This window comes from Hyperolius riggenbachi, chromosome 3 (genome assembly GCF_040937935.1).
Source record: "Hyperolius riggenbachi isolate aHypRig1 chromosome 3, aHypRig1.pri, whole genome shotgun sequence".
Classification (NCBI taxonomy): domain Eukaryota; kingdom Metazoa; phylum Chordata; class Amphibia; order Anura; family Hyperoliidae; genus Hyperolius; species Hyperolius riggenbachi.
The window spans coordinates 282,051,446-282,065,231 of record NC_090648.1 but is presented as its reverse complement, the minus strand read 5'-3'; the positions used below and the strand labels follow the sequence as shown (position 1 = coordinate 282,065,231).

The 13,786-nt window shown below is 39.8% G+C and overlaps 1 protein-coding gene across 5 annotated transcripts in view; it reads left to right on the top strand.

Moving 5' to 3' along the window:
- PTPRZ1 (protein tyrosine phosphatase receptor type Z1) overlaps positions 1-13,786 on the top strand; it is a 269,913-nt gene that overhangs the window by 209,344 nt on the left and 46,783 nt on the right. For all 5 annotated transcript variants that reach the window (XM_068276398.1, XM_068276399.1, XM_068276401.1 and 2 more), the window contains 5 exons: positions 2,315-2,406; positions 7,764-7,849; positions 11,160-11,180; positions 11,331-11,427; positions 12,919-13,001. In XM_068276398.1, coding sequence (XP_068132499.1) covers positions 2,315-2,406; positions 7,764-7,849; positions 11,160-11,180; positions 11,331-11,427; positions 12,919-13,001 — 379 coding nt within the window. The remainder of the gene's footprint in view (positions 1-2,314; positions 2,407-7,763; positions 7,850-11,159; positions 11,181-11,330; positions 11,428-12,918; positions 13,002-13,786) is intronic.

Below are 13,786 nucleotides of genomic sequence, written 5' to 3'. Positions count from 1 at the left end.
TTTCTCCTAGGAGATCATTTTTTAACTTCAAAATAACTTTTCAGTACTGTGCATTTGAAAAAGTACCAAAAAGTAGGTAAAAAGTACTATCAAAATTATTTTGAGTATTTTGCTGGTGATTTTAAAAGCATCATATTGATAAGGTGTGAAAATGTCACCTATGAGAAAATTATGGGCCCATATCTAACAAATGTGCTGGAACTCTTTTACACTACATGCGATTTGATGTTGATGTGATTTTACACGCAATTCCGTTTTTTTATGCGATTTTTCTTTATTTTGGTTGCGTTTTTCTGCATTTTTCTTCTTGTCTTGCTATCTTCTTGTGTTGATAGCATTCAGTGAAAAGTGCAAATAAGAATCGCAAATAGGATTTGCGATTTGCAGTGTAAAAGAAACCTCAGTATTTATAAAGGGTGTTTGCCTAAAAATGCCCTGATTGCCACTTTAGAGGGGTCCCTGGAGGTCCACATTTCAATAGAGATGATCTCCAAAGGAAATCGTGTAGAATAGTGCTATTTGTTTCAAAAACCCTGTTGGTCACACATGATGAGAAAGTAGCAGTATTTGGCCACAGTGCAAATCAGTGCAAGTCAGTGCACCATTGTAACGATCTGCTCAGCTGTCTGCACGGGCAGACAGCTGTTTGTCCATGTTTTAGGTCTGAATGCTGCAGGTCTCTGGAAAAGAGACCTGTCTTCGCTTTGCAAGTTTCAGAGTTGCTCTGCTGAGGAATTTGCATACACTTGTCGTGCAAATTGCCTAGCTGCCTCCTTTGAAGGCTTGCAGTATAAATACCATGTTCTCCCAGAATCCCTTGCTGGTCATGATGGGTTGTTCCTGCTAACTCTCCTGGAAGTATCAGCCTTGCTATCATTTGCTAAGATTATCTTAGAGTAATTCCTTGGGACTGCACTAGGCATCCCTTGTAGTGCAGACAGGTTGTATTATCTGTAATGCCTTGTTCTGTCTCTCTGTCTCGATTGTCTTGTCGCCAGCGGCGGTCAACAGGAAATCGTTCTGTCTGTCTGGGAGTGTAGGCCAGAGCTGCGGTTGCTACTGGCTGCTCCATCTGTCTGGATTGCATTCGCCCTAGTGGTAGTGTCAGGGCTTCCTTCTGTATTCTGCCTTGGGAGTGCTGACCAGAGCAGCGGTTCTACTGGTAGCCCCATCTGTTTGTCTTGTCTGGTACGAACGCTTGCTGAAGGCTCGGTGAGGTAACCGTTTGGCAAGCGTTTGCGTTCTCTGTTTCATGTTTGTGTTTCATTGGTTAGGTAGGGTGGCACGCTTATCACTGGGTGCCTAACGCGCGGTGATCGTGTCGTAAACGCGTTCGCTGTTGCGAATGAGTGCGGTGTTTGCCTTTAGCTAGCGCTTGTTATTTTCCTTGATGTTCTGATTGTTCTTGCTTGCTGTGCCTTTTGCTACTCTCGTGTTCTGTCCTGCTCGGTCTTGTGTCTGTTGGCAATCGCCAGTCTTGCGATTGCATTCGTACTTTGTTTCTGTGGATGTGTGTTCACTGTTGCTGGGTGGTGACTAGATTAGTGGACACACATTCATTCTGTCTCTGTGCTCTTTCTCTACACTTGTGTTCTGTCTAGTACGGTCTTGTGTCACTTTTGGCAATCGCCACTCTTGCGATTGCGTTCCCACTTCGGTTCTGTTGTTGTGTGTTCACCGTGGCTGAGTGGCGACTAGATTGGTGGACACACATACATTCTGTCTCTGTGTTCTCTCTCTTTAAGGGATCTCTTGCCCTGCATTGCTTCAACTCGTACAATTCCCATCTGGCATCTGTGGCCGTGCAGAGGCTGTGCTCGTCTGCACTCCACAGCTCCACCTGCCGGTGGGAATCTCCCTCTACAAGTGCATAGCACCATAGCTGGGTTCTCTCGTATTACACGCTTGTGGAGGATTTCCATCGTGTCGGCACGCCTCCTGTGCGCTGACCACGGAAATAGTTCCGCAATCGTTACAACCATATACTGTTACTTGTAAAAATAGTATCAGGCTAGAAATAATAGTGAAAGCGGAGAACAATTACTCCATGCAGGTAAATGTAGTTTCTTGTTGCACCCATGTGGTAACTATAGTACCTCTGACCTTCACTGTTAAAACCTGATTGACAGTGAAACCTGTTCCTGCTTTTTTCACATATGGCATTTGAAAGGTGGCAACTAACTTTATAAGGAGTCTGTTTATAAATGTGGAAAATGACTGGCTCCTAAAGTGGAAAAGAAAAACTGTTATTTACTTTGTACACAGGTCTCAAAATCTAAATAGTGTTTATACAACTACTGTTGTGATGTTTCAGGAAATGCTTTCAGACGGCACACTTTTATTTGGAGGACAACACATCACCAAGAGTCATTTCCAGCCAACCAGCTCCAGTATTTCCCGTTTCAGGTGAGAGATGTGTATTTTTTGGCAATAGTTTTAATGCTTGGAAGAAGTAGAATCTCCTCTTCAAAATGGAGGTTTCTTGGCCTGTCATTAACGATCTAATGCTGGGATGTTAAACTGAATATACAAAGTGGGCCAAAAAATTTAACACTGGGACCAAACTGCAGGCAAACCTCAGCGTCTAGTGGCCGACTGCCTCCCTTTTAAAGTCCCCTGGTGTCTAACGGGCATACAGCTGAAAATGGTGCAGGATGTCAGTAGTAGAATGTCGGTAAAAATACAGATATTCTACTACTCCATTCACATAATAAAATATTGTTAATATTTACAGATATTTTACTATGACCTACCTTCTCCCCACTCTCACACAGAACCCTCCCCTGGTGGTGCCTAACACTTAACTCTCCTCCCCCTTGGTGGTGTCTAACAACCTCCCCCTGATGGTGGCTAACCCTTACCCCCATGTGCAACTAACCCCCCCCCCACACACACACAGAGTGGGAAGGGAAGCTAACCATAACCTCCTATCTCCCTCCTGTACATAGCCTTAACCCCCACCACCTTAATATGTGTCCTGTTTAGAAGGGCACTCACTATAATAGCGGGCACAGGGGCAGCCTGCTATGTAAACGGTGGCTACAAATAGCAGGAGCTTGTAGCCGCAGTTTGCATAGCGGGCGGCCCCACGCCCACTTTTATAGCAGACTTCATTTTCAGCTTCCCTGGTGTCTAACGGTCCCCCCTCCACTATACAGTTTCCTGGTGTCTAGTGCTTATCCACTCCTCCCATATTGCTTTCCTGATGAACTAGGGCTAACCCTAATAAAACTTAAAGACAAAAACTGGAGGTACCGCTCCACCGCACCGTGAGAGACAGTGCTGGATCACGGGCAGCCAAGCCCAGGAAAATCAGAAAAGACGAAGGAAGGTCCGCACAATGGACTATGATTAAGGACTTTATGTCCGAAACATGTAAGTCATGTGCTTTTCTGTAGATCTGGATATGTCCTGAATAAACTTATCAACACTGATGTGGAGACATTGTGCGGACCTTCCTTCGTCTTTTCTAATAAAACTTACCTGGTAGTCTAGAGTGGGCCAAACATAATGGAAAAATGGAAAAAAACACTTGTGGGCCAAATTTGATATCTCTGTGAGCCAGATTTAGAGTTTGACTTGTGTGATCTAGAGAGATGGGTTATATTTTTCCTTTTTTCAATGTTTCCAATTTTCAGCAGTGTCGATGTAAATAGTGTATAATAGTGATAACTACTTTCACTTTATAGTAGGCTCAAGAGAGTACTCAAGCCTGGTACACACATTCACTGATCAATTTTACCACATCCATGTAGTATGGGAGTCATCAGATTTTGAATACTATGAACAGACTGTGTAGGTAAACTCTCATACAACATAGAGATGGTTACATTGGTCAGTGATTGACCAATCGAAATTGAAGGTGTGTACCAGGCTTAAGGCTGACATGTCTGTAGACTTGGAGATGTCTTCATAGAGAAAGGCTGCATCCACACATCCAATTTTGATTGGCCAATTTTCTCACTTCCACGTACTATGAGGACCAGCAGATGTTGAATACAATGAACAGATTGTATAGGTAAGCTCTCAACTACATGTAGGTGGTAAAATAAGCAAGTGATTGGCCAATCAAAATTGGATGCGTGATGCTATTTTTTTGTGGGTGACATTTTGAAACTTTAGTGAAATAAATGACCATCTGGCTTCAATCTACAGGTCATCTCAGTTTTCACAGATAATTTTTTTTTTTTATCAGATATATGTCAACTCTACATACGCAATGGTGTTGGGGTGTCAGTAGTCCTTAGCAGTCATAGATGTGTATTTATTACTGATGGTGTCATCACATTCAGTCAGCCATGTATATATGGCATCATTCATCTACTAACTTTTATAAACACATGAATGATTAGTGTATTAGAAATGATCTATTTGGATAAATAGCAACTCATTTATATAATCCCTGAGGCTGTCATTGCAGCAGGTCAGAAGCACTGATCACTTGTTCATTTCATTTCTCACAGTTTTATGTGTGCTGTCTTGACAGCTGGCTAATTTTACCATCATCTCTACATGCATCAGTTTGGTAACTCATTGCTTGGTTATTCATATGCTGTAAAAAGTATTCAAAAGGTGTATAACCTAATTCAGTACAGAGAAACTAAAATACCACCACACTTTTAAATAAATTAGATATTAGATTTAATAGTTAAAAAATGAACTAACCAAAATCTATTAAAAAACTAAGGTCCTCCTGATTAGTGTTAAATTATTTGATTGAGTGAGGTGAAAATATTTGATGGCAAGGATTGTGCAGGTGGGAGAGGTATATGATCATAAACTGCAGCAAGGGTATAGTATAGGTATGGTATCTCTGCAAAATATGACTGCTTAGATCTTCCTTGCACTGCCATGAATTCATCAATCAATCCCTTGCCACAAGATGCAGGCTAGTTGGATCTCTTATGGTATCACTACTGGACTTGTTTGGAGACCTCTGCGGTTGCCATAGTAATCCAAGTAGTGTGTGTCTCTCTGGTCTGCCACCTTGCATCACTTGACATTAGATCAGACAACAGCAGGAATGTTATATGATATTGATGAAACCTCCCTTGCTAGCTTTGGACTGTTGAATACTATAAAAATCTATGCAGCTGTTGATTATGTGTCATTCTTTCCCATGCCCCATCCACCCCTGCACTCTCCATCACACTCAATAACAAATGATTTGGCCCGTATGAAGGAATATCACATTGTTGGACCTAAATTATCTACAGGGCCTCTAATTCCAAGTGACTATATTATATGTGGTCTACAATTGCTATGTAGGTAAGCCTTAATTTCAGCACTGAATGTTTTATTAGTGCTATATTATATATACCGGTATTAAGATTGCAAGCCTTTTGGCAAGACCCCCTTGTGTATCCCACTTGATCACACACCCTTATTATACAGCACCCTTATTATACAGCACCCATGTCATTGACTTAGTTACATAGTTACACAGTTACTTCGTTTGAAAAAACACATTCCTTCATGTCCAACTAGAAGAAAAAAAGAAAGCATTCTTCTCCTTTATTTCCTGTACCCTCACATATCCCAGTTGATCCAGGGGAAGGCAAAATACCCTTTCACGGTTTTGGCCAATTAACCTTTAAAGCAAATGTAAAGGCAAAATAAAAAAATTCTTACCTATGGACAGGGAAGGCTCTGGATCCTGTAGAGCCTTCCCTGTCTTCTCTTGCTCCCCTCGATCCAGCGTTGTTACCCCCTTTGTCTGTACTCATCCAATTGTTTGAATGCGCGCTTGAATGAGCCCTTGGGAGGCTTCAGAAGCACTAGTGTCCCCGAGTGCTTAATATGTTTTCACTTTATAAATCGAATAAATACTAATAATTCTGGTAATAGTAATCTGATACCCCGAAAGTCTTTCCATCTTCTTACGAAAATGTACTAGAATACATTGAGAACTATCACTATTGTCTTCTTGCTCTTTCTTCTGTCCTTTGTCAATCATTGTGTGCCTTACTTGCAGATAACAGTAAGCTTGTACTTTTTGAAAGTATTTATTGTAGCATTTTTCTTTTCTATCACTGTAAGTTTATTTCTGCAGCTGTAATTTCTAAACTCCTAATGCATTTAGCAAGCCTGGATTATCGGTTATTTATTTGATTGCACAGCTGGTTTAGTGAACGCATACACCAGTGCTTCCATTTAGCTATTACTGCTTGTTACTTTATCTGAAAGTAATTATAATACACACACCTGCTGCCAGATGCTGTCTTTTAAGTGTGAATGTGGAACTGCACGTATGTGATATATTTTTTTTCCATCTAAGCTTCCAAGATAATTCAATTTTAGTATTCATTTCCACTGATCTATGAAAGAGAACAGATGGGCACTAATACCATATCAACAAATTCTTGTTATCTAAAGAGTAAGTTATTAGGTGCTCTAAACGATGAACATCTGTTGATATAAATAACAGCTCTACATCAATACGATGATTTGTTTTTGTCAAAGAAAGTGCTTATAAATGCCCATACTGTGAAACAATATTTTATATAGTGATTTTCTCGACTCTTTCCGATGTTAGATATCCTGCACACACGATGAAATGTTTCCCACTGAGAAGCTGAACATACAGATGTTAATTGCTTAGTGAGCTGTTGTCAGTGAGCTTGGCAAGAGCTTGAGAGAGGCTACATTTGGCCATGAACATTGTACTTGGCAGCACATTGCCTGGTTATACAACTAGAAAGATTCTATGAATGTATAGACTGCTAGGAATTGTTACATGAAACTGATGGCTGGTCATAGTTTTCCTAAATTACTTATTATACAGTAGTTATGATCAAAGAGTCCATTCAGAGTATAAGCAAGGTTCACACCAGAGAAAGCACTTGCAATCGACCCTCACTACCATTTAATTTGGGCATGGTGCACTCAATGTTATCGCTATGCAGTGGTTGGTGCCCTATAATGGAGTTATCTGCAGATGATGGATGTCGCAGTAAAAGTGGATGAGGTCAGAAATATCAACATCTGCTTCCTGTATCCCCCTCCATTTCCACTACAGAGATTGGAGCTCTCATCCAAGCTGAAACTTTCCTGTATACTGTCTGTAGGTAGCCTATAATATTGTTAAACTTTAACTTTCACGTGCTTTAAATAGGGTCTTTACCAATGCATTACATTAGTTTCACTGATTTGAATGGCATTTTGTAACACTAGCATATCACCTCCATTGTGTATAATGTAAGCTGTTACCCTGTGTCTATACTAACCGTAAACTAGCTACAGTGTGTACCCAGCCTTGTTTGCGAAAATCTGCTTAAAACAGGTTCTTATGCTCCTCTGTTCTTTTAAATTGTCTGTCTAAGCTGCTTATCATCTGTGTGCTGATCTTATCAACATTTCAGCATCAACACACATGGACTTATGCTAGGTACACACAATGATATGTTCGGGCAGATTTCCTGCCAGATCAATTATTTCAGAATGTTCGATCTGATTTCCAATCAATTTTCCAATTGATTTTCCGTTCACAGAAATCAGATTAGACATGCTGAAAATAATCGTTTTGGCAGGAAATCTGCCAGAAAATCTCATTGTGTGTACCTAGCAATAGTGATGATTCATTTTTTATGTAAATAATGGTAGATGCAGTATTTGTAATTCCACAAAAATAGCACAGTTAAGAGGTAGGAGTTAGTGGAGTGTGAGTTATCTTTTTATTAGTAAAGCAAGCAACAGATAAAATCTTCTCAAACTTGTCTTCAGGAGCTGCTTGTAAAACCAGTGTATTTTCTTTCTCACATCAGATGACGTTGGAGCAATCCCTTTGAAGCAATTTCCCAAACATGTCAGTGAACTGCATTCAAGGAATGGATTTGCAGAAGAATTTGAGGTACGCTTTCTGCTTTCATTTTGCTCTAAGGGGCAGGGTTTGATATTAGGGTACACACATCAACATCTGTGCATTACTGGACTTATTCAAAGCAGAAAAGATGTTACAGTAGGTGAGGCTGAAGGCAGTAATTAGAGATGCTAATAGAATTTCAGTTTAGTGACGCACAATGTTTGTATAGATCTGTGTTGGTTGTTGAAACTTGATGCACATTTATTGAGCAGGTACTAATAGTAGATTTGTTTGGGAGCCTATTATCAATACTTCATGCTAATGCTTTGTAAATGTGTAATGTAATGAATTGCCTATGTTTTAATTTGGGTTTAATTTACAAACCTTGACTGTATGCATTGAAGCAAAATAAACTGATTTCATCAAACACTTTTTCAAATGTCAGTTCACAATGGCTGTTAACGCCTGGAAAACTAAAAATACAGACTTGTGAGGTAAATAACCAACTTGTGAGGTAAATTACTGAATTGTGAGGTTATCACCTCCTAAATGCTTGCTATGCAGTCATACAAGTGAGATATTTAGTATTTTATCTCTAGCTGTTGGTAAGACAACAAACAGCCCGCAGTGAGATTATATAGAGGAAAGTTACGAAGGAGAGAGAGGGGAGAAACGAGGAAAACTAATTAAATTGTTCAGGAAAATAAGAAAGTTAATGAAAACATATTTTCCTAATTTCACTTACATTGTATAACACAAATCTACAATATTATTGTGTAGTTATTAAAGATGGCCAATGAAATACTAATCATTTTTGTCAATTCTTTGCAGCGTTCAGCTGTACTAATACAATGCGGTAGCTGATCATTTTGATTGGTACACGTCCATCCGGGTAAAATTAACATAAAATCAGACCAAAAGTATTAGTATTACAAAGACCATATCTTGCACTGATCGATCCAGAATGCCAGTGGAAAGGTTTGATAGTAAACAACAAACGTTTTACATTCAGGGTTCTTTCGCGAAAAAAGTAGGCAGTTAAAAAATGTGACAGATGACAGGTTTTGGGCCAGTCCATCTTTTTAAGGGCAATTCTCAGGGCTTTCTTTGTTTTCAACAGCATTTCCTGAACAACAGTTGCAAAATCTAACTGACATAATAGTGTGCAAGTGATTAGGGAGGCCGGCTGGTATCTTGCTATTTTGGCAGTTAAACTGCTGTTCAGGAAATGCTGTTGAAAACAAAGAAAGCCCTGAGAATCCTACTTAAAAAGATGGACTGGCCCAAAACCTGTCATCTGTCACATTTTTTAACTGCCTACTTTTTTCGCGAAAGAACCCCTTTTAAGAGAATCTGTATTGTTAAAATCGCACAAAAGTAAACATACCAGTGCGTTAGGGGACATCTCCTATTCCTCTCTGTCACAATTTCGCCGCTCCCCGCCACATTAAAAGTGGTTAAAAACAGCTTTAAAAAGTTTGTTTATAAACAAACAAAATGGCCACCAAAACAGGAAGTAGGTTGATGTACAGTATGTCCACACATAGAAAATACATCCATACACAAGCAGGCTGTATACAGCCTTCCTTTTGAATCTCAAGAGATCATTTGTGTGTTTCTTTCCCCCCTGAGGGGGGAGTGCATAGCAGAACCACAACACTGAAGAACTTGGCAGCCTTCCAGACACAGGCTGACAAGTCTGACAAGGGAAAGATACATTGATTTATTACAGAGACTGTGATAGTACAAAGTGCTGCAGTAAGCCAGAACACATTAGAATAGCTTTTGGAACTTGTAGGATGATAAAAAACAGGATGCAATTTTTGTTACGGAGTCTCTTTAAGAAAACCTGGATGAAAAATGAAACCAGTGAATAGTATGTATATAATGCAGTGTATAAGTACATATGCTATGCGTTTCACAGCTTCCATTTTTAATAAGGAGTTTCCATCTGAAACTCCATATTAACCAAAAAAAAATTAAAATAGATCTTCCAATAGGAAATTATGTATTTAGCTTACCTATCCTCTCGTGGAATACGCCAGAAATGCTTTTTTTTAATGGCATGGGGTAAATAACAATACAGTATATTTTTTACCACACACGCCTTAGTGATTTGAAGCCTTGACCTACACAGTGGCAACCACGCTTCTCTTTAGTTGGCTTGCATGCTTGCAATGTGACCTCATATGTCTAAACAGCAATTATGTTTATCTATTGAGATATATTTTCTGAAGCCATAGGTGCTTTCATAACCAAAAATAAAAATACAGGATATCATTCAGATTAGGAAATATGTGCAGGTTAGAAGATAAACAGGAATATATTTTAGATGTACTATGTTGTTCATTCATACATACATACATACATACTTACATGTTTCTGTTTTCTACTATGCTTTAGCATCATTTTTTGTCTAAGAATTAACCAATTCATCAAAAATTAATTGTTGTGAAATGTTCATTTTCATAATTTTATGATCTGAAGGGGGCTATACACAATGAGACTTTTATTGTGAACGATGAATGAGGTTTCCAGGAAAATCCTAATTGGATAAACTCTGGAGAAGAAAACATTAGAAGACCATTAATAATATGTGCAGAACAATGTATGAATCCGCTTTTTTATCAGTTTATCTAAACCTCATACTGAACTAGGCAAATTCTCAAAGAGTATAATACAGTATATTACTGATATAATTATAAGTATTACCCTCGGTACTAAACTTTTCAAGTTCAAAAACCTGACAATAGGGACTTAGCTACAAATCATGACTGGAAAAACTTTGACTGGACCCCTCCCCTCAAAGCTCACAACCTTTACAGACCCCTTCTCCCACAGACTTAGGGGCCCATCTTCCATGGCTCATATAATAAGTGTGTCCATTATAGCCCCCTCCACCCATTACAAGTGTGGCAACAGCAACACCTGATCTATGAGGGTTAACCACTGTATCACTGTATCAGAGGAAAGTATGGTACATGGATGCCACACCTTCCCCCCAGCTCTGCTCACCATATAATTATGGCCCTAGGGGACACACATTATCAAAATTGGTTTTATAGCCTGTGTGATAAATTGTTCCCGCCAAAAATGGTAGGTTACAGAATCTCTACCGGACCTGCAGACATGAAATTATCCCCCACCCAAGTAAGGACATCTTATCTATGGATACCCTGATACGCTCTGTCATTCACAAACCTAAAACATTGCGTATGGTAATTTATCCTTTTCCACCAGATCTGTGTTATTACTTGCTATATTTCATTTAAAGTTTTGTTAGTCATTTGTATTTTTATTTTCATTTGCATTGTGATATTTACTTCATTATTTTTTTTTTCATTCATTTCCTCATTAGACATTTAAAGAGTATTATCAGGTAAGACAGCTTCATTCCAATTTCTTAGAATAGCATACACAGTAAATGCATCTCAAACCGATGCGTTACATACTTTATATTATAACACAAACATTATTGTTTGCAGAACTTACCTAGGCTTGCTTCTGTTTACTCTTTACCCATTCACAGGAAGTTCAAAACTGCACTGCTGACTTGGGAATAACATCGGACAGTTCAAACCACCCAGACAACAAGAATAAAAACAGATACATCAACATAGTGGCTTGTAAGTTTATTTTAAATGATAACTGTGATATTATTATTAGTGCTATGATTGTAATTATTACTATTAGTAGTAAAGCTAAACACAAACCTCAATAAAAATTCAAATCGGGAGGCGAAAGAAACCTTACCCAAGTGGGCTAAAAAAGTAATCTATGGGGAAAACTAGGACACAGTAGGTAGAGTTGAAGGGAAGCCATGGAGCTGAAGGGGGTGTGGTTACTTAGTAAAGAAGATCAGTGGCAGGAGGAAGACACTGATTTTGAAAGCATGTTTGAATTTTTAAAGGAAGAGGTTGGTCTGATAGGAAGAAAGTTCCAAAAAGTTAGATCCACTGTAAAGAAATCTTGAGCCACAGACATGACCCTGAACAAGCATGCAGCAGATCAGGTCAAATTAGCTGCATGCTTGTTTCTGGTGCCAGGCACTTCTGCAGCCAAACAGATCAGCAGGGCTGCCAGGCAACTGGTATTGTGTAAAGAGAACCCGAGGCGGATTTATGAAATCTTAATAGGACACAGGGGCATGTCCTGTGCACAATGACATGCCTCTGTGTCTTTCTGCACTGGCCCCAGCCCCCCCCCCCAAGCTCTACTGGTCCCCCCCCCCCCTGAAAAATACCACCAGGATAGCGACAGGCTTGTTGCCAGCCTGCTATTTACCTGCACTTGTCAACCAGCTTCTCCTCCATAGCCTTCCCACCCCCCGCCGCTCCCTGCCTCTGCTAACGTCCGCCAATTGATAGCTGAGCCACGACCCTGAAAGTACTTCCTGAGTCGCGGCTTGGCTTCCGATTGGAGGAATGTAGCAGAGGTGGAGAGCGGCGGGGAGAAGCTGATTGACAAGAGCAGTTAAATAGCAGGCTAGCGACAAGCAGATTGTTGCTAGCCTGACAGTATTTTTCAGGAGGAACAGCAGAGCACGGGGGGAGGGGGGGGGGACGGACACACTGGCTTTCAGGCTGAATTGCCGGGGACTCGAACCACCCAGGTAGATGGCGAGGGATGAGCAGCCTTAAGGGGGCGTAAAGAAGCCACAGGTAAGTATGGAACCCAAGTATGGAACCCGAGATGCTTCTTGTCTCATGTTCCCTTTAAAAATACATTTTATGGAGAAGGAGGATAGATACAATTGTTTCTCATCAATTTATTTTCACCATGGATGTCCTTAAAAATTAAATAAGTAAATTGTGTGGTTATAAGATCATCCCCAGCACTTTACAAATAATACTGAACCTTTCACTTCCATCTCTGTCCTGGAAGGGTTTGTAGTTTGCGGTTTCTGCCAGTCATATATATAGACTAACAAAAGTTGCCTGTTAGCCTACACAGCTATTCAGAATGTGGGGTGACTGTGGCAGGCAGAATAAACTTTTCATGTAAGCATGAGAAACATTTCTGAAAATACTGATTCCACAATTCCATTCTGCATTAACAGACACATTGCTGCACTGTGATGTAAAACAATTTTAAATAACAATATTTTTTTATTACAGATGATCACAGTAGAGTCAAACTTTCACAGCTGGGGGACAAAGATGGAAAGGCAACTGATTATATTAATGCAAATTTTGTAGACGTAAGTGCATTAGCCTTCATTACTTTTATCTAATTTGGGAACTGCTTTACCATCTACCATATGATCACAGGATGTTTGTTCTATATGACTAGTTCCCAGCTTAAAGTACACCTGAAGGAGGATATCAGTGACATACGCTATGGTTTTTGAGCTTTGTGATCCACCTATGAGCTTTCAGGTTAAATGATACTGTATGGGGTAGTGTAGGTTACTGTGCCTCTCCCTTAAATGAGATGCCACAGGTCATCTGTATGATAAGAAGAGACCAGGAGCCAAATGGTACAGTATTGTCTGGCTTAGTAGCGCTCAAATTGTCTTTGAGTTACTGCAACCACCGTACATCCTCTGCGGGGAAATTACTGAAACTGGATGGTCGCAATCCTTGGCTCCCTTATGGTTATGGATTACACCACACCGAAAGGCTTAACACCTCCTAAGGAGGTATATATGGTATCTTACCTCTCCAGATGAAACGACCCGAAAACCCTTTTCTTTGGGTTTTTTTTTTCATCTGTAGAGGTAAGATACCTTTTCTTTTCTCTATATACACTTCTTACACCTAATTTTAAATGATATTGTACTTCTTCATAAAACATCTGCTAGTTCCAAAGGCCTGTGCAGATACTCAATACAATCATTATCAATCACTCAAGGTGACAGATTAAGGAATGATGACCGCACATCTACTGCCACCTTCAAATCTAATGTCTTTACATAGTTTCAGAGGCAAGGAGTTTTGAATCAGGATGATACCATTTATTGGCTAACTTAGAGATGGATAAACA